General features: G+C 41.2%; 1 protein-coding gene across 11 annotated transcripts in view; it reads left to right on the forward strand.

Annotated features, from left to right (window-relative positions):
• The window catches only part of NRG1 (neuregulin 1), a 458,532-nt gene that overhangs the window by 292,565 nt on the left and 139,774 nt on the right, over window positions 1–26,193 (forward strand). For 10 of the 11 annotated variants that reach the window (XM_061455023.1, XM_061455024.1, XM_061455014.1 and 7 more), the window contains 2 exons: window positions 18,375–18,552; window positions 24,520–24,644. In XM_061455023.1, the coding sequence (XP_061311007.1) occupies window positions 18,375–18,552; window positions 24,520–24,644 (303 nt within the window). Of the gene's footprint in view, window positions 1–18,374; window positions 18,567–24,519; window positions 24,645–26,193 lie in introns of those variants that run through there. The other variant, XM_061455025.1, reaches the window with a different exon arrangement.

Below are 26,193 nucleotides of genomic sequence, written 5' to 3' on the forward strand. Positions count from 1 at the left end.
AGTCCATTCAGATCAATCCTGAAGAATCCAGGCACAAATAAATTGCTTTGAAGTTGAGAGACAAGCAACAACTTCAGATATTTAGAACTGGAGTTTGTTTGTGAGGCTACTTCCATTCACAAAACCATGGTGACTTGTCACTCTTAACAAAGGAGTAGATAAGATAAAAAACATACACCAGGATTACACTCTCAATGTTCGCACATCCTTCTCCTGACCGTTAGCAGGGTATGCATGGGTACAGTGGCACGCCTGATGTCTGCTGTCTCTGTCCAGCAGAAAGCCCCACCACACTAGAGCCAAGTCCATCTCTGGAGCCACCCAAAGTTCCCTACCGTCTCCAAGCTCCACCATAGGAGGAAGCTGCAGCTTGTGCGTCTGCTTCACGCCACAAAGGCTCCTGAGCATCTTATCTGACCCAGAAGTACCTCCTTCCTCCACAGCTTGCTGATTTGGAGAGCTTTGCCATGGCCAAAGGCATCATATCCAATGATTTATGTTTTTTTGTCTTTTCTCTCTGTCATCCGCCATCAGACACAGATGGAGATTGGATACTAGACTAGACTACAGTTTTGTCTGACTGGGATAGTCATTTTTATGGGTGCTGAAACATGCTTGAGAATGGAGCAAAGAAAGGGCATTTGGGCCTGTTTGTCAAGAAGAAGATACTGGATATAGAGGATTTTTCAAGCAGGAGCAGAGGATATGCACTTGATCAGGAATGACTGTATCAGCATCTCAGGGAGTTCTTTCTTAAGCAGCTGCCCATTTTTTATGTTCTCAGTGTTCTGCTGCTGTCATGGTGCCTGCTACATCTCTTTCCGCAGCACCACTATCCACGTTTGTAACAAACCCTTTTGCCTGGAGCATGCTGTATATAGCGTTTCTAGGGAGGAATGTGGGGGTGGAAAGACCACATGAGGTCATAAAGTTTTTGTGGAGTTGCAATTTGATCCAGAAAGTGAATTACCAGGTGCTTCTTCAGAGAGGGATTGGGGTTATATTTAAATACCTCATTTAGTAAGGCCTTTTACTCAGAAGAGAATCAATTCCATTTATTCTGTAAATGTGCATTTGTTTTACTGTAGCATAATTCCAGGATAATGTTTAAATTGATCAGTAGATTGAACTTAACAAATTAAGGGGGAGGAAAAAAAAAAAAAAGAAGAAGACAATGCTACATTTCATTTTTCCTAACACAGAAGATTTTGCCAAGCTACTGAGTAATAAAACTTTTAAAAGGCAATACATTTCAGATGTTTATTTTCAGAAATTTGCCTGTACTTTGCAGGGGACAAAGAGAATAGGGGTACTGCCCCAGTAGTGTAATCAGTGCTTGAACTCTGTTTTTCAGGGCCATGGTGGATATAGCATCAGTCAATAAGCTTTAATCAAGGAGGGGGTGGCAGAGGAGCTCTGATGGCACTCTGCAAATGGATGTACTGCTGTTGGAATGGTGGCTGCTTCTCAGGAAGGCTTCTTGTAGGAGAGGGTTTGTAGGAAAGGTGTTACACTCCTGTGAGCTCTCAGCAGGGGTGCAGCTAGCTGTGACTTGGCTGGGAGGCTGCTGTGTCTGTTCCTGCTCCTCAGATGGACAGAGCTGCTGGAAACACAGGTTGCATTTTCTTTCTATTGTGTTTCTGATTAGCAGTGGTGAGCGTTGGTCTCCTACCCAGTTGTTCATGTGTTCAGCAGGGACGATCAGCTGGAGGCAGTAATGGCACTGCTTATGCACACTTATGCACGCTTGGAAGGCCAGAGCCTGTGGTCAGCAGCTTGTTTATGCAGGCACACCTGGAAAGCTCATCCTAGCAAGCTCTTAAAATACATACATTAAGCCATATTGGATCACCACTTGCATTTTTTTCCCTAGCTCTAAACCAGCCATAATTATGATCACTATTTCTGAAAGGTGTTCCCACCATAGTACCTGAAGTACTTTAGATTCACACTTGGAATTAGTTCAGATAGATGATAAATTTTTTCAGACTACCTTTGTGCCAGCAGCCCTAAAATACCTCCCCATTGCTGCTTGGGCTGAGCCTCTAGCCCCAGCTAGAGTCTCCAGCTGAGTCTCAAAGGGAAAAAAAGAGAGCTCCAGCCCACAGTGCTGCTGTAGTGTTACATATGAGGTGTCACAGAGACAGGGAGAATTTGGACTTGGGACCGTGTTCAAGAGGAGGGTAGTTGGAAAAGCAGGACAGGGATAGCACTGGGATTTGGGGGGCTGGACATCAAGAAGAGAGAAATGAGTGAGTGAAGAGAGGTCTTTGATGGAGAGCAAGATAAGGAGGAAGGAGGGTGAGAGCAGAGGCTGGGGAAGCAAGACATGGCTGTGAGATGAGGATGCAGGAGGAGTGCGGGAGAGGGACAGGGTCACTTTTGGCTCAGGGGGAGACTGGAGATTGGGAAAGGGGGGAACCAAGGCATGACAAACCTGTAGCAAGGGTGAGTTGAGTGAGGCAGAGAAGGAAGGTGGCCTTGCAGGGGGGAGGCAAAGCACTGCCAATGCAGATGGTGTTGAGCAGCCCTACTTCCCCTGGGGTCACCGGGCAGAATGACTTCACTGGCTATCCTCTTTTCCCCACCCTCACAGCCACTGCACTGTTTCCATGCAGTGACCATGGCAACCCAAGTTTTTGACTGGTTGTTCTAGGATGGTAGCCGTAATGATAGTGGTAATGAGTATTGATGGAGGGGAGGGGAAGGCAAGCAGCTGTGGAGCAGGGGAAGTTGCCTGAGTACAGTAATCATGTTTGGCAGGTCAAGGGTGAACCGTGGCCTGCGGGAGTTGTTAAATGCCCAAGGCTAGCAAAGTGGTGTTATAATAAACCGCAGATGTTTCCGCTATTTACAATGTATACGTTATGCTTAAACCTGAAAATGCATCCTAGGATCTGGTGGGTAAGGAAACAGTTGTTAGCTGCTTGGAAATGACTTGCTGGTAATGTATCTGTTTCCCCTCGGTATTAGCTGTTGCCTGTTTAAAATATAAATCTTCTAAGCAGAGACCCTCAAAAGCAGCTTCTTTGCCAAACCAGTGGTTCCATTCGGCTTCATGAGAAACAGCACTGCCCCCCCAGACAGTTGGGGGGGGCAGGAGGCTGCAGCCTGGGCATGGGAGCCATGCTAGCAGCCTGTGTGTGTTGGTGTGGGAGAGGCACTGCTGTCAAGCACGGGAGCGCAGCCAGTCGCAGGTGTGCAGAAAGCACTGTTTAATTTCCCCAGACTAATTGTTTTAGAGCTCTGAGCCAGAACCCTTGAGGTATGTCATGGGCCACAGCACAACCACAGTGACTTTGAATAAGCATTTAAGAGAGGGGGGAAGATTTAGTTGATTAGGCTTTTATGTCAAAACAATTGCTTGTCTACAAGAGTAAATTTGTCAGCTAACATGTGAATTTACATCCCAATGGTTGCTCCACGAAAACCCTCCAGGTGATCAGTCCTACAGCTGGTCCAGGCAAGGCACTCAAAATATTAACATTTAAAGTGGATGAGTTCAACTGTGGGAAGCCCTGGAGCAGGCATTCCTGTTCAGAGATGAACTGTTCTGAGAGAATTGGAGTAGAATCTGCTTTGGGAGTGAATTAAACTAAAGGCACCGAAATTTGGAATAGCTTTTGGGTCTGTGTAGAAGTGAATCTTGGGGGTCAGGGAGAAAACTATGCTGATTTTGACAGTTTCTGTTTAGTTTTTCTTCTTTGTTCCCCATTTGTGCCCCAAAAACTCCCTGTGCAGCTCTCCTGTCACAAGTCTACTGTGGCTTCTATTAAGGGTGATGCCTCTTCTTCCCGAGCTCTATTGTCCTGGGTATCCTGTGCGCCTGCCTTAGAATGATTTTCTTGATTTTTAGCCCCGATGGACAGCTCCCTTCTATCCATCCAGTTTTACAGTATTTCACATCATGCATAATGAGAAGGGATACTGTACAAGCATTCTGCTAGGCAGACCGCCTATGTGGTGTTGATGGCCCCCTGTACATTTTTCTGATTCTCTTGGATTCATTATCAAGGGTGAGAGACCTTTCACTTTAGTGGTTTCTAACATGAATTGGTTACTCCAGTTAAAAATGTAGTAAGCCACTCCCATCAAGGTCTGAGGTGACTGAGTGTAAAATAACCAAACCTCTGCAAATTCACATCCTATCCCATGAGCTGGCTTCTCTATATGGAAGTCCCAAAGTGTGGAAATGTCACTTTTCTGAAATCTTTTTTGAATGCTATACTCATCTGCTTTGCTGGAGAAAAGTTTTTTTTAAAAGAAAAGTTTTTCATGTATTTCGATGTGATGACCACTTTTTCAAATGAAGTGTCTGAATAAGAGTTAAAACAGAAAAACCATGCATTTTTCTCTCCCAATCTTATGCCTAAAACAGGGGTGCCTCTCTTTATTTAGGGCTGTGATGATCATACTCAAATGTGACTCATGAAGTCACTTTTAGAACTACTTTGTTTAGTGAGCCTGTTGGCTGTGAATTCAAAACATGTTTTCATAAAATTTCTGCTTCTCTTCTCCCACATGTCCAGCAGATTCAGCTAATGCAAGTCCTGTCAAAATTCTCTTTCTCTGTATTTTGATCTATATCCTTCTGCAGAATAATCAGATACAATAGCAAATATATCAGGTAATATGCTGTTTTCCAGAAAAAAAAACAACACCTAAGAATGTATAGTGTGGTTATATGTATGTTCATCTATGCAACTGTCTAAATAAATAGAGGGCAGAGATAGCATATCCTCAGAGCTTGGAAGACTGAGTTATCAAATTGAGAATAAAGGCTGTGCTTAATAATAAATAACAGTGTCATAATAGTTAGCAACCTGTAGGAATCTTTATTTTGTTTTTCATTTTTTAATTTTTTTTTTTTTGTATGAGGGTGGTGAATGGGGTACAGAAAGGAAAAGGATGATTAAAACCTGCTGTGTAAGCCAGTGTTTCCTCTGATTATTTAAATTATGTTTAAGATTGGAGAAGCAAGCCATGGGGATTAACAGCTGTCAAATCTCTCACTACTATCAAAACAATTCCATCTCCTGAGCACTGAGAAATACTGAGAAATGAAAAACTTCACATTTTTTTTTAGCTAGTCAGAAAGATTGGGATGAAGATACTGTGAAGAAAAGGACACATGGCCCTGGAGATTTTGCCTTTCTTGGCATGGGAACCTGGACTTCCATGATTAGGTGTTGTGTTTGGTGTGTGTTCAGTTAACCCTGGACAGGTCTGAGAAGGTGCAGTGGAGATGCCACACACTGCCAGCAGAGATGATCGCTTTGGTTTTTCTTTGCTGGATTTTGACCATTCTCTATGTACTTTCAACTCACATCAAAGCCACTAGTAAGAATGGCTTTTGGGCGCTTTCAAACAGTGTGTGCCCACTTCCTCTCCCTCAATTACAAACAGCTTGATTGTCCTGGAGGCTCCAGAAAAATGATGTTTGGTAACCTTTTTCCTTAATCCTTGGTCTGTTCTTAGAAATTCATGAAGCTCATGAGATAAAATACTCTGCAAAAAGAAGCTCACACCTGGGAATAGTGACTTCCAAAGTCCAAAGCGTGCCTTAAACTCTTTCCAGAAGCAATTATTAAAAGGGAAAAATAAAGTAGATGTTCAGTATAATGATACTGTTGGGTTTTATTATTACGTTTTCCTGGCAAGTTGGGGTTTATGACATCTTGCAGTAGATAAACAGAGATTCAGGATGAGGCAATACTTGAAAACCGTACGCTTAATATCTACAGGGCACTTCCCTGTCTTGATTGTTTCTTTTCTCTCAGCAATAATGGTGTCCTGCTTGGTTGCTTCCTACATAGAATTCCTTTTGCAGCCAGAAGGGGGACTCAGGATATTAAATTTCATCAGATTCAGTGAACTCATCTCTCACGTTCTTTCTTCTGAACATCCCTGTCTGATACTGTTATAGTTTTTTTCTTGGCTTGCTCCATCAATCTGCTATGATTTTCATTTGCTTAGCTTTTGTTATTATATACATATCAATGCAGGACAAATTTAGCAGAAGGAAGTACTGAAATTTTAGATGCATGGCTGGAACCAGGTAGATATACCAGCTTTGGTGTATCTTTTCTTTGTGTATTTACGAGGGGCGTTTTCAGCCCCTGTATTACTTGGTCTCCCCACAGTTACATCTTCTCCCCAGTGTGTAGGTAGAATCACAGACTGCAATTAATGAGGAACTATTTTGGCAGTTGAGGCACCCAAACACAGGGGAGTGTTGTGATACCCAAGAAAGCGGGTCCTGCTGGATGGACTTCACACCATCACCCATCTCATGACAAAAGAGAATAAATAGACATTCCTAAGCATATATATGCATGTTTCTTTATGATGGCAGCAGTAGTGAAATAATCTGTGAGAGAAAAGCCAGACAGGGAAAAAAAAAAAAAAATTCAGAAAAGTAGATGGTGTGGATACCTAATTTTAGGTTCTTTACCTAAAATGGTAAAGATGAGCAGACTCATCTTTTACTCATCACCAAGAAGTGAAACCTGCCTGCCACTGGGATTCTTGTGAGACAGCCCTGTTCTCTGTATTCATGCCACCTTACAGGCCTGAGTCTTACAGGAAAACTGATTCAACTGCCGGTTCTGCTGCAGGGGTTGCACAGAGTTTCCATTGTAAACCCCCATTTTCCCCAAATCTTTTTAGCACCAAGCTTTTATGTTGGATTTGTTCTTGCAAATGTGAGTTTCTTTCTCATGTCTTTTAGCAAGTCTGGACAAAAGAGATGACTGGCAAGCCCCTAGGGTTCAACACAGCTGGGGAGAAAGTTATGCATTCTGCCTGTTACGTACTATTTTCAATGAAAGTCCAGATTGAAACTTGACGTTATACCATCTTTTTAGGACACCATGGTTTTGTTTGGTTTATGAATGTCTGGGTTTTTTTAAGGAAGAAAAAAGTGGCAACACATAAGAATTAGTCTGAGCACTATGCAGACCCTTTCTAACGGGAGATTTGGTTTGTGCTTGATACTTCGATCTCATGTTATTTCTTGGAGAAACATTCCTCCTGTGTCTGTCAAGGAGCAACAGATGCCTCTAGCAGATTTTGCAGTGACTTACTCCAGATAGCTTCAGAGAGGCACAGTAACCACATCTGATGAGGCTGAAGCCTTTATTTTAATTCTGACTCTGCAAGGAATAAGTAGGCAATCTGCTGGACTGCTGCAGCATGACACCAACAGCAGTGTGTGGGAACCTTCTTGGTTTTCCTCATCTGGACTTTTTTTCTGGGAGTTGTCTCTTGATACTCCCACATGAGATTTTTACTCATCTGGGACAATAAGGAGTGTGTAGATTGCTGCCTTCCTTCCGTGCAGCTCATTGGTCCCAAGCTGAACAGGCCTGGCCTGAGGTCTAGGGGGGCTCTGTGGTGGAAACAGCTTTTCTGCAGATTGGCTTGCAGTTGTTCTATTGCTCTTCAGTAATCTCTCACCAGCAGATAAGCACATTCTCTGTTGGATTCTATGCGTATACAGTCCAGGTGATTCATGATTAAAGTCAGTGTCCTGGCTGGGAATTAAAAGCAAAGGAAGAGTTTCCTGTTGCATAAATAACAACACGCTGAAACTTTTTACTAGAAATTGTTTGGACACATAGATCAGAGGTGATATGCAAAAATCTCCAGTAGCAATATGAAGCTGTTGTCCACAAGGCTGTTATCCTTGAGAATGAAATAAAAAGGAGACTAGAAAAGGGATGAGACATTGGTCTGATTAACCCTTTTGTGCAGAGAATTACGATCACATTGATGTCTTTCTATCCTGAATGATGAATGCATCTCAACATGTATGAGTGTTAACACACAAAGTTACAGTCTTTAAAGTCAGGTTTCTTAAATAAATTCAATGGAAGCAGAAAGAGTATTGCCTCTAGAAAGACCCATTAGGATTAATTTAATCCAGAAGTTTATTGATTCAACTTAATTTGTTACAGAATTGATTTTAATGGGAGTTTAATCATAAATCGGCTTAAAATCAGTTTGAGTGTGTTCACGCTGAGGCTTTGCATTGGTCTAAATAAAACTGATTCGTGCTTTACTTCGAAATCTGCAAATTTGGATATAGATAACGTCTGTACTTTATTTTTTGCCCCTTAGAAAGACTATAACACATTTCTCCATCTTCTGGGGTGAGAGTCTAGCTGTATCAAATCAATGACAAAGCATTTTATTTTCACAGGGCCTGAATTTTACCTCAGTACTGTGCTGCAACTTCAGTTACGGTATAGCAAACAAAGCCCTTATTACTTGCACGCTTGGTGTAATCAGTTTTCAGGCTGTGATTTTATCCAAAGCTGTGACACATGAAAACCATTTATAAGTTTAAAAGGAGAAGTGGGGGAAGGGAGGTGAACTTGCTTTACCATGTCTTTAGTTTTTTTACTGACAGCCTGTTCAGAATTTATATGGAGTTTACTCTCCAGCTCCTTTTTAGCTAAACTTTACAATACGGTCTGTTTTGTTAACAGAGGGCCTAGGTTGGGACATAAGATCTGGCAAATTGCACGCATTGCTTGCTACACTTTATACATTTGAGTGGCTCTAGAAGGTCTGCCTGTAGCTTCTGCATAAAAAGTGTATCACCTTCCTACAGTAAAAACCATAATTTCTTCCCAACAACAGATGCTTGTGGCCATGACCACAAGGGTTAGATACATAGGATGTTAAATAATTACTGTTTAATGCATGTTAGGGTCTTTTTCACATAGGCATAGATTATAAGGCCACGAAGGGATTTTGACAAAGGTTACTTTGAAATCTTGGCAGGATGTTCTTGATGGTTATGTGCCAGGAGCTCCAGGCTGGGCTTGATGGCCTGGGGATCTATGTCACAGTTTTCTGTATTTGCATGATGATCTTGCTCCTGTGTGGCCCACTACTTAGTATTCACACAGGTTTCCTGGTATGCAATTCCACTGCTTATGCTTGATCTGGAATATATGATTTAGAAGCCTTGTCTCTTTTCCTACGTAATTTTTAAACTTTTGCCTGCAGACCAGAAACCATTTCAGAGTTGCATAAAGTGTTCCTGTCCCTCATCCAGTGTTTGCTGGACCATGGCATGTTTCTGCACGCTTTACTGATCATGTGGTTATGGATTTTTGGAGGTTGACCTTTAAAAAGATGTCTAATCTTGTATAATAATTTAACCAGGAGAAATGCTTCTAATTAGATCTTTTTGCAAGCTGTTCTTGGTTGCAGGTATTTAACAATATTTGTTCTTAAGAATTCTGTTTATTTTTAATTATTCTCAAGATATCTGTGTACAATTGTAAACATTTCCTTTTCATTGCAGTTTCCTTTTTTGTTTTGGTGTAGAGAGCTGCAGAGTATAAATGTGGGGTTCAGTATATGTCAGAAGTAAATTATACTGAAGGGTATACAGCGAGATCCTCTTTGCGTACTGTGCGAGCCTATAATATTAAGCGCCATGTTTAGATTTTTGCTGAGCTGTGTTGAGCTGATGATTTGTGTGAAATGCCCAGGTGTGCCCAGATCCTCAGTTCCTGAAATGAGTCAAGTGGCTTTCAGTCTCCTTGGCTTAATTGTTTGCACACCTTCTGGTAAAATATCTCCAGGTGATTGCCATCTCAGCCAACTGAGGGAGCCAGGACTATTTGTGCTGTGTCCTTTTGCTGTGGGACTGGCACCCCTCTGCTATTATCAGACTGCACTGATTTTCCCCTTAGCATGTAGGTATGAATGCAGCTGTCTTCCAAACTGACTTAGGTGTGAAGGCACAGCATATTCCACCTGCAATAGCTCTGGCTTTTTCTACCTGGTGGAGACTGGGGCAGGCTGGGGCAGGGGGATTGCTCTTTCAGGTGTTACGCAGTTGCGATAGGGCTGGTACATGCTGTGAACCGTCTGTGATCAGCACCAGAAGGAATTAATTAAGAGAAAACTTTAAAGGCAACTCTGGTTAAGTCTAGGTGGGAACAAACTCAACTTTGGGGTTGCAGTGGAAGGGCTGCCCTTGATTCTCATAGTCTTTCTCTATGCAGTCTTTGAGCACACAGATGTGTTTGTAGGGCTACATACCTCACAGCCTGTGCTGAACACCCATTTAAATCACAGAAAAGTATATTTCTAGGAGACCTGACCACAGAGGATCTAAAGGGGAGAAGGGAAGGAAAGTGGTAAATGAAGAGCCAATACCCATTATATTAAGTGTGACTTGTACATTAGCAAATCAATGTCTTGAAAGTTTCAAAGTTCTTCACACTGCTGTAAATACTTTATATAGCCTATAATGCAACATCAGCTTCTTCCCTTTAGTGTTTCAGTTAACCTTATTTTCTCCAAATGCATTGATACATTTATACATTTTGATTCTGCTTCTGTTCATGTCAAACAAGCCATCGGACAGGTTTCAGTTCAGGTTCTCCATCTTCCTACCCCAAAACATCAGTGTGAATGAGTGGTTCTTTTTGGGGAGGAGCATTAGCGGACAAATGATCCTCCTAAATTGCCAATTATGCCTGGGGATGCCAGGAAATTTTTTCATCTACTTTGTGAAAATGGTGGCCTCTCTGTGAGTCTTGTGAGAGAGATATAGTTTGGCATTGGGGGGGGGGGGGGGAGTGTAGTTTTTCTGGTATATCCCGTTTTGTGTCTTTCTCTGTACTCAAAAATGTTCTTTCCAGTGGTTATATCCCCAAACTTAGATTACTCAGGTATCATTGGTGGTGGTGGCAATGACTTCAGCTCTGTGAACCTATGCAGAATGAGGTGGTTAGTGGTCACCTACTGAGGTACCCCACATCCCACTGTGTAGGAATCACCTTCTGACTACCCCTTCCACTGAATTTCACCTGCTATATAACTGTGTTGTATCATTTGTTAATAAGGCATCCATTTGGGTAGCAGGTCCTTCTGGTTTTCTTGTTTAGCATAAAGAGTTGTTTGAATACTGGAGAAATTTGTGTGAATCCTGTGACTACAACCTTGTGTTGTGTTATTTGAATTCTGCATCATGAACTAATGTGGCAGCCTGTTGCTTCTATACTTACATGACTGGGCTCTCCCTGAAAGCAGACACAATTTGGCATGCTTAATTAGGAAGATCACTAACCAGGGACCTAGAAGTGTGCTGGCAGTGTCGCTGAACATGTGTTGTTATTCTTGATCTTAAGTCTCCTGCAGCCTCAAGGGAATGAGTAAGATTTTGAGAAGTATGGTCTGACACTTTTGTCTGTGGGGTGGAACTGCTGCAGAAACAGAAAATGCTACAAAGTCAAGAAAACAGTGTAATCGCTAGGCCCTCTCTATGATTAGGATCAAGGGAAAGCAATTACTTATGTCCTTTGTACATGAGCATCTCAGCTTTGCTGGAACAGTATTAAGGGAGAGAGCGTGGTAAGAGGATGGAGAAGCAACTGAGACAGAGGAGACTGAAACAAGAGTTATAAAATATAAGACAGTGCATGTGACTGAAAAAGCTTACAGGATGCAGTACACAGAAGCTTTTGTATTTTCTGATGATAGTAAATATAGGAGTGTGCCAGAAAACGTTAAATGTGAGAATGAGACGAGGAGCTGACTGCATCACTTTTGAGTTCTCAGATTGAAAGGTTTAAGCTCTAAAGCTATTAAAAAGTTAAAAAAAAAAAAAAAAGTCAATTCTACCAAAAAAAGAAGAAAAGGAGTTATCCAAGAACTAGATGTTCATCAGTATAGGAATAACCTCTGAAATTATATTAAAGGAAAACATCATTGTGTTGTGCATCTTTGATCTCTGTTTGGCAATTTACTGTAGGCCTTTTTTCAAGCAAAGGTAGAGATTAGTGATGAAAGCTAATGGTAATGAAAGCTTTGCTCTTAGGTTGGAGAGCAAAGAAGAGAAAGACATATGTATGGTAGAGCATGGCATGCTTGCTCTCATCTGACTTCAACGCGCACAACTTGAGACAAACTTTTTTAATGCGCAGTCCTGAAATTCAGCTCCTAAATCAAAAGAGGCTTCATGTGGAAAAAAAAAATCATTCAGTACTTGCAAGTCCCCTTGAAGTCCATGGGATTTATGCCTGCATAGCATTTCTGTGCATTGGATTGCTTTAATTTTAATGCTCAAATAAAGATTCTGGAGTCTACCTTTATGCACTTAGGTATGTAAAATATGGACCTACAGATTTTTATATCGACTTTATGACCAGCTGTCCCTGAATCGCTTATTGGATATCAACTATATTTATTTTACGCTGTCCCCACATTTTCAGTCTGTATGATCATTGTCTAATAGGATCATCAAAGCTGATAAGGAATGCAGCCAGTTGGGGTCAGCTGAAGCATTGTAGAACAGAGGAGTGAGTATTTAATGTAATCAGGTGGTGTGTTCCTGCAGGAAAGATTATCAATAAACAAATTAAGTATTAACCTTTAAATCATAATCTTTAAGTTAAGACGCTTGCTCACACCCAGCTTCTCTTGTGAAACCTACATTTTGCTATCTTTGAATGCAGTTACCTGTCTCTGAGGAGGTGTAAGCTCGGAAACTGATATCTTGAGTGACTACAAGAGGCTGGGCAGTCTGGCATTATCTTATTACACTGAATAAATGGTTGCTCTCAGGCTTTCTCTCATGGACATGATACTTCTAGACATGCCAGTTTGTCACTACCTTCCTTTTTCTGCCTCCACTGGAGAGGTTTTTTACTTGTACAGTAGAAGGGGGAGTAGTGAGACATTCTTCATTTGCCCAGTACTTCTTGTATATGTCCATTTACAGTGTCCTGTTGAAAACCCTGCCTTCACAAGGCTATGTTATGAGTGGGCCCATTGATAGTCTTGGAAATTTTTACTAGGCTTTTGACAGGGGAAACGAAAAAAAAAAGATTAATGTAAGCTCAGAGAGGGTAAATATCTCCTAACAGTGGTATGACATGCCATGTACTTGAAAGCATCTCACCCTGAATAAGCAAATATTTTAGGTAAAGACCTATAGTCTGGTGCACCATTACTTTGAAAGGACCAAGGGAGAGTTCATACCTAAACCTGTCAGGCTTACTGAGTTTAGACTCAAAACATTCCACAGCATGAGATGAGCAGTTCCTGGTCAGGGGAATCAGAGGTGCAGTTGGTTTTCTGATTAGCTCCAGGGAGTAGTTACTCTGATTTATATGGCATCTGGTTCCTTGGTGGTTCAGTGTTCAAGGAATATATCTGTAGTGCTATAGCCCTCCCTATTGTTCTGTTTCTTGGCTCCTGACCATGTTGCTAGCCATTGCTGTGGTATCCTCCTTTCTTTTGGCATTTACAATATCTAAAATTCATGAAAAAAAAAATGTACTTTTACTATAACTAGGAAGAATGAGATTCTGTGGATCTTGGTTTTACACATAGTGCTAAAGACAAATGTCAGGTTTGTGTTTTTCCTTTTGCTATCGTACACAGATATGAGTATTCAAGTAACACCAAGAGCCAGAAGCTGAAATGTATCTGACAGTATTTTCAGAAGAGTTCAGAAGTGAAGAATTTCCATTTAAGCAGCTAAATTATTTGTTCGATTTTCCAGCCTCTCAGCTCATGTTCAGTTACTCTGGTATTTTGGAGAGTTGGTTGTGTTGTATTATCCTCCATAATTACCCGCACTGTTTTATCACATAGGTAATCTGTACGGAGACTCAGTATGCTGGAAGGAAATAGCCAGATTTTGAAAACTGTTCAGAAGCCAAATGTTGCCTGAGAGAATAATAGAAGGATTAAAATCAACAGAGAACAACTGAACATTTTGGTTTATGTTTTAGTTGTCTGAGCAGGAGCAGTATACATTTTAAAGTGTAGCTTATATGGTTTATAGCAAAAGCTTTAGAAAATCTGGCCTAGTCTGTGATAAACCTGAGCTTGATTACAATCTCCTATGCCAGGGGAAAAGGCTCTTGGAAATAATAGAATTCGTCTTGCATTACTGCTCTGCCTGGAGCATTATGCTACAAAGTGCAACTCTGAGACCAAGGCAATGGGTGATATTATTGTGGCTTCAATTACCACTTCCCAAGCTGTTGGTCACAGTTTTGCATAGCGAACTCTGCACATGTGCAGAGCTACACTGGCAAGCATGCCTAATGTATTCCTGCGCTCAGACTCTTAGAAAGCTTTGTGCCCTCCTAGGAAAAGAAAAGAAAGATAAAAAACCCAGCCACTCATGGAATTTCAGCTGGAAGCTTGTAGCTGTGTGATAATATTTTGCAGATTTCCTGTTTAATTTGCTCAATGTGTTGAGCTTCCATGCAGATTAACTATGCAATCAAACACTGAGTCTAAGGAGATTGCTGTGCTTTGCCAAACTTGCCAAAGTCCAGAAAGAAGAAGTTACCTCTAGTCATACATTATCAGTGAGTGTTTTGCACAGAGACTATAGAAATGTGTGTTTCTTATCTGCAACAATATTATTCAGGCCAGCAGATGTACGTTTCTGAAAAAAATTGCTAACAAAATAACAGATATTCAAGCCGTCTTAATAAGCAGACATCTAACACCTTGCCTGTTTTGCCTATTAAACCCTCCCAACAGTGCACGGCTTTTGCTGTCACAAGTGCTCTGCTGCTTTGTGAGAGCTCATCACAGCATGACAGCCTTCTCTTGCTGTTATCGCCCCTATTGCTTTCTTAGAAAGTCTGTCAAACCAGGGGAGGTCTGTGGGCTACAGAGAGAGGTCCTGACCAGGGAGTGTGAAAAGCCTGGGGTTAAACATGGATGCCTTTCTGTGTACCTAATTTACTCTGAAAATGTGAGGTCTTCCCAGAATACAGATAAAGTGGTTCACACCACACCTTTAATTCAAGCAAGGCCACATTTGAGGTGCTTCCATGCTTAGTTTCTGCTGTTTCTGCTCAGGATTTGTCTTGTTTTCTTTGCTACCTGGCCCTTAACATTCTGTGATGGATAGCACACATAAAGGCTTCACAGCTGCCATACCAGAGATGCTTGCAACAGCACTAACCAAAAATGTGACCTGCAGAAAACGCTGTGAGGCTCCCTTTCATCTTCACAATGCACTTTGACAGAGTCATCCTGTCCCACATGGCACCTCAACCTCCACCCATGCTTGAAGATGCAGGAAGTGTTTTTCTTGCTCTTTCTCCCTTGTTGCTGCCCACAGCAAGCCTCACCCAGGCTGGTGGGCAAAAGCCTCACTGGTGCAGCAAGGAGCAGGGCTACATGATGGGCAGAGCAAAGAGCAGTGGAAAGAAGCCAAACTGGCAGGAGATGCCATGGGGCCAAAGGAAAAGGGGTAGAGAGGCGAGGGGAGGGAGGTGTTAGGCAGAGCAATGTTTAGTGATCATTAAAAGCATGATTTTTTTGCCTCATTTAAAAGCAGTTTTATCCCCTTTCAAACCGTTTTACCCCTCAGACAAGGTCCTGTCTTAGCAGCAGTGGGGAAATTGCTACAGACTGTGATGAAAGTCGCCTCTTGCAACAGTGAAAGCTATGGTTGATCACAATCCAAGCACACTATGCTGTGGTTTTAACAGCACGAGTTTTCTCATATGCCTGGAAGGACTGATTAACTTTTGCAAAACTGCAGCTGAAAGGAAACAAACGTTGTGTAAATGAAAAAAAAAAAAAAAAGGAGAAGAAAAAAAGCAACAATCTCTTTTCTGTCATGTCTGTGAACAGCTTTTACTGCTTTCCCTGGAGAGCCTGCATGCTTGGACAGCGAGTTACTGTGAATTAGTGAGGGTCACTGCCATTGATTAAATTGTCTTTTATGTTTCCTGGTAGCTCCTGAATTATGACAAGAGTTAAGCATTGTAATGCAACACTTTTTTTTTTTTTTTTTCCATGACAGTTCTGATGGAGGAAAAATCTGCAAGTCATTTTGAGGAGATAATGTAAAATTAAAACAAAATTCAGGAACAAAATGGCATCTCTCTTTTATTCCCAGTTTCACAGTGCTATATTGACAGGAAAACCAATGATGGGTTGGTCTTAAGCAAAAAAATGTTGATTCTTGCAATTGTGGTTATTCTCTTCATTTATGTAAGGTATGGACTATGACTATAATAAATGAAATACAGTAAAATAAGGAATACTGCCTTTTTACGTCACACTTCTACAGCTCCCTTTCTTATAGAGTTACCAAAGACTATAACCTTAACTCTTTCCTGACAGAATGAAACTATGAGCACAAACTTCAGTAGTAAAGCTGTTAATTAATGCTAATTATTTTGTTGGAAAATTTAAAGATTGTATTTTTCAAAAATTCTTTTGCTCTCTTCAGTAAATACCTGGGTATTGTATGTGTGCTTTTGTGTATAAACAAAGACGCACACTCATAAAAGTATATATGTTTAAACATATTGGTTTCAGAATGTTGTGTGAGCATTTGTTTTTCAGGAACCAAAAATTGTTTTAGTAGCATTTGGGAACACTCCAGAATTTCCACAGGGTAATTTTGGAGGGGTGGAAAATGGAAACCATCACAAGGGAAGATGTTTTGTGGGAGATTTCTTTCTGGTCATGAAATCCTGGGCCTCACCTGATCTGTTGTAGTGCCACCCTGAGGCATGAGCCTACTGTGTGTGTAGAAGCTCCATGGACACCCTCCCCAGACAACGTTTCCCTGTCAGACATTTTGCTCATGTCTAGTCTAAGACTTCCTGCCAGGACTTCTTTTCCACAACAGCAGAGATGCATGGAAAAGGTTATCACCTTCCTTTCAGTCAGAAGGTTTTTAATTATTGAAGGCTACGCTGTCCCTATACTGGCTTCTGTTGGTGGCTCAGTAGGAGCCATCCCATTTGCTCCTTCACTGCAGACCACATTTTCCCAAACACCATTGTTTATGCGGCTGTGCTCCAGGGACAGTTTACAGGGAAGTCAGGCTTTCCCTGGATTCCCGGGATCAAGAACATTGCTTCACCTGTGGGACAGGCCATGCTGCTGCCTGTAAGAGGCAACTGCTTATCGAGCATGTGTGTATACCATTCTTTATTATGTGCCTTTCATAATTATGGCCATCGTGGTGCTGCTTGGTTTTCATCTCATTGGAATAATAATTAAGGGCAATTGATGTCAGCAAGTGTCCATAAACAAACACACAAGAAATACATATCAAAATGTAATCAATTATTTTTCAACTTTTTTAAACAGTTTCTTGCACTGGACCATATTGGAGACCTGTTGGTGTCCCAGTGAACACTCCCATTACAAAGAATCACTTGGCCATGCCATTTGTTCCTTGGGCAGTATTACAGCTGTTCAGGAAAAAGAACACACTGCAGCTCGAGGTGCTGCATGGAGGCACACACCAACAACAGGGTGCAGCTGAGGTGGAATAGACTCACAAGCTATCAGCTGAACAGCTGTAGCTCCCTTTATTAGCCCTCCCCAGTTGTGTGATAAAGGTGTTATCTTAAGCCCCAGAGGAATACGGTTAAGCTAGGTGTTTTACCTCTACACAGGAGTATGATAGAGCTTGGTTTACAGCTAGACTATGGAGTCAAACAGAGGGTAGTGTCTCACAGATGGACGGCTTCTTCTTGTGAAGTCTGTGCTCAAAGATCAGTACTGGTTGTGGAATATTAGAAGTCTTTAACTTAGAAAGCCCTAAATGGTTTGAGATTTACCTACACAAGAAGTGCTACAGCTACAACACAGTAGAAATTGAGATGCATCAGCTGGAGCCTTTCAGTACGTGAGAGCTCTTGGCTGAGATTTTTCAATACAGTGTCCCCTTCTGGGTCCAAAATACCCTTAATTGATATTGATTCTCTTGATGGGCTTCCAAGCCCCTTGTCTCTTGCCTCAGGGAAAAGATATGGCCAAGCTGAGGTTTGAGGTTAGATGTATAATGTGGGTTATAATGTTTGCTGGAGAAAAATCCTTTCACTCAGATTAGGGAAGCTGTCAAGCTTGTATTTATGCTTTTAGCTCCCTGTCACACCAGTTGCACCTGGTGCCTTTAGGTAGCCCCTGAATCATAGCAGTTGAAATACATAAAGGAGCAAGATACTCTCCCTTTCCTTTTCTGTGTTACCTACTAAGGCTGCCTGCTACAGTGTGGTCTCTTGTGTCTAGGTGCACACAATTAAATGTTGTTAGTGCTTCATATCATATTCAGTAGCAGCACTTCAGTTCTCGTCAAGGCTGTGTATGGCTTGCAGGTTGCAAGACCCGCATAGGAGGATCCCAAAAGGCCAGACTAGGCTGTCATTAAACATGCCTTTATGCTTTAAGGTTGATACGTGTAATAAACAAATGATCCTTACTTTTCAGGTTTTGGTGTGGGATTGTTGCTAGTCTGGCTGGGATTTTTCTCTCTGTGGCTTGCCTAGCTCAAATTTTGTTAGCACTGTTTTCCCTCTTGAGGATAGCCTAATCACCAGCATGTTCTTTTATTTCTTTAGCGGTGCCTCCCAAACTGAAGGAAATGAAAAACCAGGAGGTTGCTGTGGGTCAGAAGCTAGTGCTAAGGTGTGAAACCACTTCAGAGTACCCTGCGCTCAGATTCAAATGGTTAAAGAATGGAAAAGAAATAACCAAAAAAAACAGACCAGAAAATGTCAAGATCCCCAAAAAACAAAAGTAAGTACAGACACGTCTCTCAGGTGGAACTGGGGGTGATGGGGAGAACTGTTCAACAGAACACAAGCATTGAGGTTGTTTATTGCAGTACCACAAAGCTAAGACCTGTGGGTTATGGAGGAAGAAAATTTAAGGTAGCAGACACTGATGTTATTTTTCTTGAACATATAGATGAAGTAATAATATGGTATAAATATGTCATAAATAATTTTCCGTTTTCAATTTCTATTTATTTTCTGGTAGCCAAAGGCTATTGTTTTAAGCAGTAAACCTTGGAGACAGGCTATTTTTGAACTACTGACAAGAACAGAGGTACCTTATGTTTTATTGTCTAAAATCCAAGAATGCACGAAATCATTGAAGCAATGTAGATTTGGAGTTATTTTTGAGTTTTGTTTTGCAAGCAATCTAGTCCTTAAGACGGGCTGAATGCTGTCTGCATTAACTTCACATGCCTAATGTAATCTTGCAGTAGTCCTTTACTAGAGGCATTCCCACACATGCAGAACAAGACACGGGTCTAGCAGATGCCAGATGAGTATCAAAGCCTGCAAATCTCATCCTCCTGGCTGGGGGAAATTGTCTGCTACATGTGACTGATGACCACTGAAGAAAGATAGTCTGGTGCCTCCTTTCTGCAGAGACAAAGAAGATACACAGTGCTTTTTCTGCGCTGAGACAGGAGATGGCTTCCGCTGTTTGGCTTGGCCTCTACCTCGTTATTTAAGTTAAAAAGTTCTGATTGTGGCCACTCATCCATCAAAGGAAACAATGACAATCTGTTTGAACACAGCCCTGCAACTCTCACTTCTGCTCTCAGTAGGCAGGGCTGCTATCTGCTGCACTGGGCCATGCCTTCCCTTCATACAAGACTCAGAGGATTTCAGGTGGGCTTTGCAAGAGATCTTTCATTCCAGGGAGTCAAATCCCCCCATACTTTTTTGTCAGGTCTCGTCTCATTAGGCAAAAGAGCAGCCAGAATCAAACAGTTGTTTCACTTCTCACTCATTCAGGTTGAAAACCATACGTCCTGCCCTTCCTTGCAGTTTCTTGTACTTCAGCCTGGGGCACAAGGTAAAACAAGGAGTGGGGGAGAGCAGCATCACCACAGCCCCTGTGCCATGATTGCACAGACGGCAAGAAGGAACCTGTGATGTCTCCTTCCAGCATTTGCAAAATGGAGCTGTTCCAGGTGGCAGATAGCCTGGCAAATTGTCTGGACACATTTACAGGGCCATATGTCTCCATCAGAGTTGTATTTTCGTTCTATTCTGTCAGGAAAGTGCTCAGGTCAGAGCCTGGCCCTCAGCTTCTCCAGCAACGCAGTACTGCCTGTGAGGGGCAAACACTGTTTTCTCCTCCTACGTTTGGGCTGATGCTGATTGACCAAACTTACCAGAGCCAGGATTTCACCTTCCGGGGCTGGGCTTTGTCAGTTCAACATTGCATCACTAACTGCTTTCTGCCAGTTCTCTTCTTTCTCTTCTTCCCTCTTCCCAACCCCCCTGAATAATCTTTGAGGAGCTGGCAGAAGGGAAACTAGCTAATAGCTATTGATCAGAGCATGCATGCAAAATGTGTGAGACTATTTTTTAGATTGATGTGCGAAAATATGTTTAAAATTCCCCAAAAGATACATAATGAAAAAATAATAAAATTGGTCCTTTCTCTAGAAAGTGGAAAACTGAAGTCCTATTCCTCCACCACAACTGGGCAGAGTGTAGGCTTTGACCTAGATTTCACACTTCTGTGCTCTACCCCAGCCATGAGAGTATCACTCGTTGTTGGAATTTCTCTCCTCTGTTTTCTGTTTTAAAACAGAAATGTCTATGTGGAACAGGAAAGTTCTTCCAACTAGGGATGTGAAAGTCTTGAGATGTAGAGTACAAAAAGGGGAAAGACTGCTGATATCTGAAGGATTTTCCTTGCCTTTCTACTCTGAGATTTTAGTTTGGTGACACATCAGCGCTTTGCCATTTCTTCTTTTGCTGTTTATGTGTGCTTCCAGCGCTGAGTAGATGTGAACAGCGTAAAAGGAGATAGATTTTATCTTGATAAAATGTGGGACAGGCATGTGTTCTAAAGCTAAAGGAAAACAGAGAAAAAAGACAGTGCAAACGAGTGCATAAAATAACATGCAGGTTACAGTAAACAAAGCCACATTAAAAAAGATCCCATCACAAAAAAAAGGAATATAAACAGTTAAGGAGTTTCCCCCCCCCCCCTTATTTTCTCTGTTTTTTTCATGACAGCACATTGATAAATGTTTGTAATGTTTGTATGCTCCCATATTGTTACAACAATCATTTTTGTGTGACTTCTTTGCTATTACCAAGTGTGGGAAGCATCAGCAAGGAAGGCTAAAGAAGTTGTCGAGCTGTCTGGGATTAATGTCTACTTTAAAGGTCAATTGGCTACATAAAAAGTAGGTTATGTTTCTGAAGAACCACTAGCATGCAGGGTATGACAGTCTTATTGGTCCCTTCAATCCAAACACTTAAGAATAATACAATCTACACATTTATTAAAATGTCACAAAGTTTGTTAGTAGTGCCCAGTGGCCAGAAGTGACTTTTGGTGATGTCATATTTTGCAAGATACCACCTTTCTCATTGTGTAGAATAAAACATGTTCATTGTTGGGAGAAATATAAATGTTTCTGAGTTCTGGCTATTTAGCTGTAGGGTCTTTAAAAAAAATTGAAAATGATCTGGCAGAACGATGAATGTCTACCTCAGAAATCGAAAATTTAGACCTTAAATTGGCTTAGATGCATGAAAAAGATAATACTGCAGCTTGATGTTTTTTGGGTGCATTTGGTCACTGAGAATACTGCTGATTGAAAGGATTTACAGAAGTGGGGCAGATGATGACTGTGTTTTCCTAGCATTTTTAGAGTTTAAAAGACTCTGCTGCAATGCAGGCTTCCTTGAAGCTTAGCCTTCTGAAAATTGCCTTGCATGTAAAATGAACTCAGGGGATCACTCCTCTCAGCTTCCTAGGCTGATTTTCAGAGTGGTTGATTCAGAGCACACAGAGCCCCAACATGCAGTGGCATGACAGTGCAGCAGATGAGTCACACTATAAAACTGTGCCCCTTCTCATTACACTGAAAAGTCAAGAGAAACTGAATGAGTCTAAATTTTAATGAAAGGCATTTAAATCACTCATTTTTTTACCTAGTATTTGTAATGGAGTAACAGCATGCAGCCAGTGAGTTTCTGCTGCTCTTCAGATTGCTGCTGATTCACGATGCCACAATTGATAGATTTACGTGTTCAAGCTCTAAGCTGTTCCTTTACATCAACGGAGATAGATACAGAAAAAATCAGGCACCAGACAAGGGCTTTTTACCTACTAGCTAACCTTCCCATGCCTGTCCACTTGTACTGGTAACATTTCATTTTCCTTCCCTGATTTCACACCCACATGAAGCCTGAATATGTTTTGTTTGGGTGTGCTGTACAGAGTGCTTTATCAGGCAAGACTCCTTTATCAGGGTTGGGATTTTTGGGCAGAGAGAAGGTGTTTGCCACTTCACCTCAACTAGCTGATGGCTTTGGATGCAATAGTGCATGAGAAAACTTCATGTGCATGTGTCCTGTACCTTCAGCTTCATCCAAGCTTAGCCTGGATATTTGCCCTCAGATGGGCAATTCTGGATGACAGATGGAGACTGGAAACGAAATGAATTCAAGCAGCCAGACAAGGTAGGCTGGGGCTGCATTCTGCGGATGTACTCCTTTCCCTTTCGTGTATGAATACATGCTCAGCAGTGTCATAGTGGCAATGAGCTGAAGGTACGACATAAGCAAATTGTAGAGAGAGGCATTTTTTGGTGTAGTATGGTATAGATTGAGAAAAGGACAAGCATTTGAATACAAAATTCCTTATGTGAGGCTTTATGTGAGTATTGTTGGAGTATCGTATTGCTAGGGAGATGCTTCATTTGCAGTCATTAAGTCGTCTTCTCTGACTTTTAATCCTGTCCTGATATCTCTCAATAATATTCTTAAGACTATAAATATTAATATTCTTTCTCCTGCATTTAGAGAGAAAACTCCTTATAGAGCTTTTCTAAAAATAAGAATAAATTTGGCTTGTTAGAAGTAGAATTGTAAGAAATATGGTTGCTTCACCTATTTTAATATAATCTTAAAATCATAAAAGGAATACAGAATTCCTCACCTTTTTCTGTATCATGTAAAACAAAGAAAATAGAAATAAATACGTGGGCAAAGAGTTTCCCCTAAAAGCCATGACTACCACAAAGGTGGTTTGCACCAATATTAATTAATATCATGCAGAGAGGAAAAGATACTGCAAGAGACACACAGTGGGAGCCAAAGTAGAAGTGATATAGATGCAGCTGTGCTTGCTTATCATTAGGTTAATGTGAGTTTCTCAAAAAACTGAGCCTATTTACAATGTCTTTCGGAGCATCCTGAGGCTATAGCCTACTCTCCATCTAGACAAACGTCTGCAAACATGGCTAAGAGATAACCTGTGTGATACAGGAAATACTGCATATCCACACAAGCTGTTAGGTACTGTAGGCTACTGCCAGACGTTCTTGGACAGGCCCTTCAACAGGCAGTTATGAAGGCAGATGTGCAGATGACTGGCCATTTGTACTGTAGTGTAACTATAGCTGTTGGGTGCAAAATTCCTACTCAAAGAAATGGTAGCTTTCACCTTTGGATGCTTCTGTCAGTGCCTCAGCCACATTTTACACATACAGTCACGATTGCCACCAGCTAGACTCTGTTCTTAGTGCCATTTGAAATGCAGCCTAGTTAATTAATTCAGCACTGGGAACTGGGCTCCTAACATTGCCTGAGAAGGGAGCCCAAATAGTCAACTATTCAGTTGTTTACCATTCAAGTAAACCTGAGCAAATTGCTAATCATAACTTGGCTGCTCCTCCTTCTTGCAAGCCCAATAGCCTGAAGAAAGCAGGAGACTGAAAAGACATGGCTGTGCTAAAGCAAAGCAACTCCCGGACACGGCTTAGCTCAACATGTATCTCTAGACATGCTGGTGACTATGAGTTATTGGAGTGAAGAACCCCTGCCTCCTGGGGATCAGTCCTTTATGCTGGGGTAGGCCAACTTAAGGAAGCCAATACTCATGCTCTCTAAGTGACTATTCTGTATTACTATTCTGAAGATAAATAAGCAGGCTTTGCTACAGACAAAAACTTCATGAAAGCACTTCTTTTAAGCAGAAACTGGCAACAGAAATAATGTGTATATTTTCCCCAGAGTCGTCATTCTCTGCAGTCTAAGTAACAGGATTATTGCCATCACATGAGTTGGGGACCCCTTGAATGACACCAGAACATGTTCCTACCAACTTAATGGGGAGGCAGGAGTTCTGCATTTCAAAATCTAATCTTAAAACCTTGGAGACTGATTAAATTATGTCCCTGAGCCTGGAACAAAATGTAGTTTCATGCAAATTGTGCTCCTGCCCATAATTTTTTGTTAATACTGAAGAATGATTTACTATTGGGGTTTCAGAGGTTGTTACAGAGAGTGGTGCTTACTAATCTCATGATTATTTAGTCAGATGTTGGAAACTACACCAGAACTCTGCTACCAGCAATATGAATCTGTAGGAAAAGATAATCTATTTTAATGTTACACCCATCTCCATGGCATCAGGATAGCAAACAATTCAGCTGAGAGATGAAGGTTGTTTTTCAGATTTCTTTTAAGAATAAAGACTCCTCCCAACAGAAAAGCATAAACAAGTATCTTAATTTGAGTGCATTAATATGCCTGTTTTTCAGCAGCCTGTAACAGAGATATTTTTTTATTCTCCCTTCTTTCAAATGTGGATAGTGCTAATCTGTGAATAAGAATGGAATACTATCTGTTGAGAGGGGACAAAAAGACTGCATTAGTTGATGTAGTGACTGTTACTCCAGAAAAGGAAGTTAAAATGTTTTTTCTGATTTCACAGGAAATACTCTGAGCTTCACATTTACAGAGCCACGCTGGCTGATGCTGGTGAATACGCATGCAGAGTGAGCAGCAAACTAGGGAACGACAGTACTAAAGCCAGTGTTATCATCACAGACACCAATGGTAAGGCTTGACTTTTTATTTTACTGTCATGTTCGGAAAGCCCATGTGTTAAAGCTACTACCAGGACAAAATGGTTTGGATGAGGGGAAAGCTTTGCAAGTGAAGTGGAAGTGTAAACACTGAAATCTGTTAAGTGTTATAAGAAGATTAATCAGGCCTGACTTGTCTGCTATGTTGTTGAGTCTTTCAGGTTTCCTAACCCACGCAAATAAGATGCCTCCTACAGATCTCAGGAGAGATCAGCATTTTCTGTGCAATACTTCCCAATGTCAAGTCTAAGACAGAGTCTAAATACTAAGATGAGGATGAAGGGAAGGGAATATTATTATAAGTTCCACAGTACACATGAGTAGTGGAGGCACTGTAGGCCTGTGGGAAAGCTTTCATTTAACCTAAAACATGTCCTAGTCTGAACTTCTAAACCAGCACAGGCAAACAGCATTCAGAATTAGCCAAATTATTTAAAATTATTATAGATAGCTATTTTTTCAGGGTTCATTTCATTTACAAGAATGTCCAGTTTCCTCTGACAGAATTTCTTGAGTGTTTCCAGTGCACATAAACATTTTAGCAGTACTGCTTCTCCTTGAGAGTGCATTGGAGGCTGCAGTTAAGCTGAAGTCTTGTTGCTTAAGTGTGACATTGAGAAATTCAGCTCCAATAATTCAAATTTCAGTGTCCAACCAGTTGTGAAGTATCAAACAAACATGCCTTCATTAGCAAACAAAGCAGAAGTTCTGTGCATATCTGAGATGGGTTTAAAAATGCTGTTGAAATGGGAATTTACCAGACATGCATATCTGTTCCACATTGTGCCTTGAAATAGGAGATAGGCATTTAAATAAATAGGAAAGCAAAAAAAACCTTGGCCAGTGGGATTTGTCTTTGGCTGTTTGCTGTTTTGTGATCATACAATTACTTGACTGTATTCACTTTGTGTGTTATTCTATTTCATCACTAAAGAATATTAGGTGCTAAAATTTCATACTAGCTGTATGGTATTATAATCATGATCAGATGTCAGGAGACTCATATAAAAGATCAAGTGTTATTTACCAGAATGTTATTAGGAGAAAAAATAGGTAAGTGGTTCTGTGTAGTTTTCTAAGTGCTCTTGGTTTCCATGAATACAAGGTCTGGCTGCTCATTAGCTGCTTACATGGAAAACTCCTATACTGTTTCCAAGATACTGGAGTTTCCAAAAATCAGCTGTAGGCACTGTGATTAGTCATTGATACAGACAAATGCAAAAAAAAAAAAAAAAGGAAAAAAAAAGATTAAGAATGCTTGGCCATCCTCTGTTCCTTTCTCAGACAAGAAATGGTGTTGTGGCTGGGTAGTGCCTGAGGGACCTCATTTCTGTTCTTCGTGGCATGGATTTTTTTTACTTCCTCCTAGGATGTGCTAAATGACACCCCTGCTGCAGGGGGATGGGAGCTTGGTTTTGAATGAAAACATTTGCAGGCAAGCCCTGTTTTGTGCATTTATAACTGGTATGTTAGAATCTGTCTAATCTTGTTGTGAAACAAGCTGTTTAAAACAGAGACGT

Source organism: Pezoporus flaviventris, unplaced genomic scaffold (assembly GCF_033815535.1).
Source record: "Pezoporus flaviventris isolate CSIRO_AGI_PZ_B2104156 unplaced genomic scaffold, CSIRO_AGI_Pfla_v1 ptg000018l, whole genome shotgun sequence".
NCBI classification, from domain to species: Eukaryota; Metazoa; Chordata; class Aves; order Psittaciformes; family Psittacidae; genus Pezoporus; species Pezoporus flaviventris.